General features: G+C 40.0%; 1 protein-coding gene across 1 annotated transcript in view; it reads right to left on the minus strand.

Annotated features, from left to right (window-relative positions):
* Positions 1–1,709: 1,709 nt before the first annotated feature.
* The window catches only part of chtf8 (chromosome transmission fidelity factor 8), a 5,348-nt gene continuing 813 nt past the window's right edge, over positions 1,710–6,244 (minus strand). The window contains exons 2-4 of the mRNA XM_015388928.1: positions 2,644–2,767; positions 2,148–2,438; positions 1,710–1,877 (exon numbers count right to left, since the gene is read on the minus strand). Of these exons, the coding sequence (XP_015244414.1) occupies positions 2,181–2,438; positions 2,644–2,767 (382 nt within the window). The 3' untranslated portion in view covers positions 1,710–1,877; positions 2,148–2,180. The remainder of the gene's footprint in view (positions 1,878–2,147; positions 2,439–2,643; positions 2,768–6,244) is intronic.

A 6,244-nucleotide genomic window follows, 5' to 3' on the forward strand; every position in this document is an offset into this window, starting at 1 on the left:
GTTTTCCTCAATGGCGGTCATACAAACAAAACAAGTTAGTAAAGTACCAAACAGGAAATACGCATAGTGTAGAGCAGAGGTAGATTTGACCAATCAGAGGCCTCCTGTCTGCGGCACTGTCTGCATTTAGCTACAGTGTCTGTGGAAAGGGCGGGGACGTCTCTGCCTTAACTGTGACACAAACACAGACGACCTGGTTTCGAAGTATAAATCAGCCTTTAATGTTAAAAAGTTTTGCAACAAGTTATGTTTTAAAATACCAGCTCAGTTTGAGTGGCTCAACCTCAAGTAGTGAAGAAGTAATCCTTCATCATTATGGGGGTGTTTAAGCCCTCCAAAGAAAACCTGAGCAATAAAAGGCAACACATGATAGCAGAGTTAGGAGGTTTCAGAGTTCATGGCTTTGTTAAAGATAGGCTCTTTGAATGCACCCTGATGCTCTACCTCTCCGGTTCTTTTCCCTTAAAAGAGATCACTCAGGACAAACTCTTTAAATAACACTTCATAACTTATATGCATTAAATAACCAGGAGACATGACAACAGATTCTGATAGAAATTGTAATCTTACTCAGATCAGAGAAGTTGCTTAGTTACAGAAGGCAGCTGCTCACCTCTCAGGAAGTGGCCCCGATTAACCCCAATCTTATTTTACATGATACACATTAGCAGATGATTAGACATCCATGGCTCAATAGAGGACACCGCTCTCATTCCATTTCCAAATTTTTGCCACGTACAAAATGAAGATTATAACTATATATATCCAGACAGAGGAACTGACCTAATTAGATTAAAACGTCTGTTTTAATCTAACAGGCAGCCCATACCAGGGTGTGATAAGCTCACAAATCTTCAATGATAACTATCAACCTCTACAGCCAAAACCAGAGGGGATCTTTTCTGTCAGAGTCTGGGGAGATCAGAGCAGCGTGACGAAGTACGCAGCGACATATGACCTTATTGTGTGAAACCAAATTAAACTGCTACAGGATTAAGCTTATCACCACAGAATACTGATCATCTCCTTTAATTGAATTCATTCTTTAGAAAAGGCTTAATAACAGCTACCTTAAAACAATCGATTGAGGCCAATGATATTTTATAGCAACAATCTTATTTATAAAGAATCCAATAAAAATCGTTTTCCTCCTGTGAACCCCTTTATACCAGAAACAGGCCACTATGCTATTACACAGTAGCTGTCCGTTAGAAAAACTTTCAGCGCTCGTCTGGAACGAGTCAGATACGTTGGAGATAAGTTCTTGATAAGTTACGCAGAAGTTACTGATGAGTTTTAGATAAGCTAGTTGCGATGACTTATGAGTAACCTACGCTTAAAGTATGTCAACCATCAGATAACTTACCTGTAACTTATGCCCAATGTATGAGCACACGCTGGCATACATCTGGACGTACTTGGCGTAATTCGACGTGTGCAAGCGTAATTCAGGGTACATAACTTATACAAAATGTACCCAAAAATTATCCAACGTAGGCAGCATTTTTGCACGGTTTTTCGTACGTCAGGCATACGCTGGCTAAATTGTCATGGTGTCATATGGGCTTTAGAGGCGTATCGCGTTCACTTCCGGTTTTGACTGCTGAGCTACATTCTGGTGCTGTTCAGATTATCTGGGACTGAAATAAACAAGATTGACCTAAAAAAAAACTGGAGAAGCTCCGAACAAAGAAACTCAAAACAGTTGCTGCTGTCAGAGACCATTTAATAAGACTGGTGGCAAAAAACAAAGACACAGAAAGACACACAGAGCTGAAGCTCCCAGTCGCAGAACCAGCCTGGAATTCAAGGATCCCACTTTAAATCAGACCCTCAGATCAGTTCAGACAAATTCAGATCAGTTCAGACAAATTCAGATCAATTCAGACCAGTTCAGATTAGTTCAGACCAGTTCAGACAAATTCAGATCAGTTCAGATTAGTTCAGATTAGTTCAGACCAGTTCAGACAAATTCAGACCAGTTCAGACAAATTCATATCAGTTCAGACCAGTTCAGATTAGTTCAGACCAGTTCAGACAAATTCAGATCAGTTCAGACCAATTCAGACTAATTCAGATCAGTTCAGACCAGTTCAGATTAGTTCAGACCAGTTCAGACCAGTTCAGACCAATTCAGACTAATTCAGATCAGTTCAGATCAGTTCAGACCAGTTCAGATCCTAGACTTTCTTCGGCACATTAGTGATGATGGGTTTGGGTCGAGTCTTAAAGATCAGTTTCCGTCTGATGAGCGCTGACACAGAGTAAGACGTGGAGGCGGGACCTTGCTGGTCTGTTTCCATAGTAACCGGATCGACATCAGCAGCGCTGCCATCCTGTGGATGCGCCACGTGCTTGGTGAGGACGGCGAAGGGTTTCTCCAGTTTGACCACCTTCCCGTAGAGAATGTGATGTCCTACGATCAGCACTGGCACCCCCTGGTGGAGAGAAGACACAACGCATGAGCGTGTGAGGAAGATGATTATATTTTCTGTTTGAGAGACAAAAGTTTCTGAACTAAACTAAACTTCTGACGCCATCTAATCCTGAAGGTCTTGATGGATTATTATGTCCATATCTGGCCTCTCTGTGATCTGGTAATCACTCTGCGCTAAAGCTACAAACAGTGAGAAGTTTCCGCACCTCCTTGGTGTAGAGAAGGTCTCCCATCACGTTTCCTGCCAGGCCGGCATTGTGTCTGGACACCATCTCTCCTTGCAGCTCCACCAACAGCCACTCCGCGGGGGTGGCGCCATTCACGCTGCCGCTACAGGAGAGGAAGACAGGACAACCTCAGAGGACCACGCCTTGATTTACTCTGCTCCAGAGAGCGAGCAGTGATGCTGCAGCTACTGAAAATGTCTGTTTTTACTTTTTAAAATAAAAATGTTTATTAGAACTAGGGGTGTGCAAAATAATCGTGATGATGATGCATCGTGATTCTAATTTTCGTGATCTACTGCATCGATTCTTGACGCCAAGAATCGATTATTAATTTAAAAAAATGAATAAATAAAATTGCATGAATGGTTGGCGAACATCAGCCAAAAACAAGTGTAATACAACTTCCAGTCCAGTAGATGTCGCTGCAAATGTGTTGACGCACGCTGCCTTGTGTCACAAGCATTTCCGGCCGTGGGATACTGTGCCGAGTCATTCTAAAACAAAACATGGAGGAGAAAATATTGCAATGCATCGCAATAATTCAAGTATCGTGATGCATCGTGATAGAATCGCATCGTGGCCTGTGAATCGTGATTCGAATCGAATCGTGACTTCTTTGGCAATACCCACCCCTAATTAGAACAGTATGATATTTATATAGGCTGTAAGAAAAGTATTCACACCCGTTGACCTTTTGAAAATGTCATCAGATTCTAACTGTATTCTCTGCCATCAGTTTGGGGGGTTTTAGGTGAAAGGTCAAAGCGGAGTCGTTCAGGGTTGTCAGGTTCAGAGGTCAGGTTTACTGACGATGTTTCGCAGGGACAGCCATGGAAACTCAAGTCTATGTCTTTGTGTTTTTTTCCCCCAGCGTTTTATTGTCATTACACTGTCATAAGTACAGCGCAAAAATTTTTTATTTTTTCACAACACAGGCCCTTTACAAATCAACCAGATCATACAGTCAGATTCATAAAGTTTTCTATCTAAGGAAAACCAGTTGATTGCATTGATTAATTGACTCTTCAGCAATCCCTCACACTAAGCATGCTTGTAGCGACAGTGGAGAGAAAAAAACAATTTTAACAGGAAGAAACCTCCAGAAGAATTCACTCTCTGCATTTAACTCATCCCCTTGGGGAGCAGTGGGCTGCCTTTTTCGACGCCCAGGGAGCAGTGTACGGTTAAGGGTCTTTCCTCAGAGACTTTACTTGAATTCAACAGATTCAGAACCAGAACCATGAGGTGTGTGTGTCCAAAAGCTGCAGAACCAAAGTTCCCTGAAATTCTACTTTTTGATCTTTTGGTGCAAAGGACTAAAACTTTTTTTTTTTTCTGCAAAGCCTTGATGGTCAGTCAGACTCCGCCTCAGGCTTTGCCAAAAATCCAAAACTTTTGTCTATTCTAAGTTTGACTTGGCCGTTTCAACAAATAACTTGGCCGTAGGTTTAGGGTGGTGGTCCTTTGTTGTGCTCCATCTACCTTTAGCGTGAAAAATTCAGTTTAGGCAAATGGGTGTTTAATATATTAATCTAAGTGCTCCTAACTATCAGTTGGAACCGAGGAAGCCTCATGGTTGAGAGGCAAAACGTCTTCTAGAAAACTTCGCCTCCAGTTGCCTAAATTGAGCTTTTTAAGCCTTACCCTGACCTGGATGAATGAATATCTTCCCTCGGCTGGAGGGCAGTATCCCCACAGCATGATACCGTCACTGTCGTGTTTGAGTGTGTTTGTTTTTTCTTTCTCACACAGAACATCTAATGTCAATCAGATGCTTGCGGCGCTCCTTATTAAAGCATAGCAAACTGTCAATGGGACTTCTTCATTTCTTTTAAACATGTCAACTTGCAGATTTTAGTTGATAGTTGTGTCATCAGACTAAGGAGGAACTCCATGATATGATGAACAGGTCCCATCTATCAAAACAACATTTTTAGGCTTCATCTTCACCTGCTGACAAGTGGTTTCACCTAAATAGATACATTGATCCTCTACCATTAGAGCAGTAAACTAGTTTTAATGTTACCATGTTTAGAACAGACAATGGCAGGCCACTTTTATTTATTAGTATCAAATCTCTAATACTTTTTTTCCCTTTAAATTACCATAAAAAATTCTATTTCTTATAGAACCCCTTCATAATATTCTATTTAAACTCTTAAAGTATTCGCTCAGATGACACGGCTGCAAGGCTACGCCACGTCTGAGGCAGAGGAATGTTTTAGATTAAAAGTAATTATTTTTATAACAAGCTAGACTCTTTCTCTGGACTTATTCCTAACAATTTACTGTTTCCCGCAACTGTCTGTAATGGGCTCTATGCACAACTCCACTACTTCCTGAACTTAAGGCGGCTCTTGTTTCCTGTTTTTCATTAGGCCAATGGATGAAGGGATGAATCCAGGTGTTTCTGGCCATGTTTACTGAGCTCAGGCACACCTGGATTCATCAGCAGTGGAGTTATAGAGCTCATAGTTTAGATTAATTGTGCTCTGACAACCTTCACAGGGTTTAAGTTAGTGAGAGGATATTTAGTTTAACCAGAACAGGGAAGAACATCAACCTGGATGCACTGCTATGATTTTACTGGTACGCTATAATGAGAGAATTACCATTTATCTCCTTTATTTAACTGGATTGCATAGCTGAATACTTTTCCCCAATAACACAAACAAAATGACATTCTTCGTATCTAGAATAAACCCTCTGGATGTCTAGAAATTCATTTCAGATCTCCATATTCCTAGTTATTGATAATAATCTGCATTATTTTGACTATGAAGAAATTTCAGATATGATAAACAGTCAAGCAGAATTCTAGGTAATTCTTACTTTTACAATTTTGTTTTTTTGACACACTTAAATACGGTTTCTGCTGCAAAAAAAAAGAATTTACAAAATCTATAATTACAGTATGGAAGAAAAACAGTTTTTTTTTATTTTAGACAGTGAATTCCTTACTCTGAATTTTTATCTGGTTTTATCAGAATCCTGACTTTAATCTCTGAATTCTGACAGCTAGCAAACATGTCTGTTTTAGAAACTAAACTAGCTCTCTTGTTTTAATCACCTTCTGCTCTTCCACTCAGGCATGTAAAAAGTTGCCTAATTCCATCATTTTCCACCAATATGTAACTGGCCCTCCCAAAAAAAATCACATCTTTGTCAGTGAAGCTGAGTGCTCCACAGCTCTTCCTTCATGGTGCCCATCTACTTTAAGATCCGAAATTCTGAGATTAAAGTCAGAAATCTGAGGAAAAAAAAGTCAGAAATCTGAGATTAAAGTCAGAAATCTGAGGGAAAAAAAGTCAGAAATCTGAGATTAAAGTCAGAAATCTGAGGGAAAAAAAGTCAGAATTCTGAGATTAAAGTCAGAAATCTGAGATTAAAGTCAGAAATCTGAGGGGAAAAAAAGTCAGAAATCTGAGAAAAAAAGTCAGAAATCTAAGAAAAAAAGTCAGAAATCTGAGATTAAAGTCGGAAATCTGAGGGGAAAAAAAGTCAGAAATCTGAGATTAAAGTCAGAAATCTGAGGGGAAAAAAAGTCAGAAATCTGAGAAAAAAAGTCAGAAATCTAAGA

This window comes from Cyprinodon variegatus, unplaced genomic scaffold, assembly GCF_000732505.1.
Source record: "Cyprinodon variegatus isolate N-32 unplaced genomic scaffold, C_variegatus-1.0 Scaffold442, whole genome shotgun sequence".
NCBI lineage: Eukaryota > Metazoa > Chordata > Actinopteri > Cyprinodontiformes > Cyprinodontidae > Cyprinodon > Cyprinodon variegatus.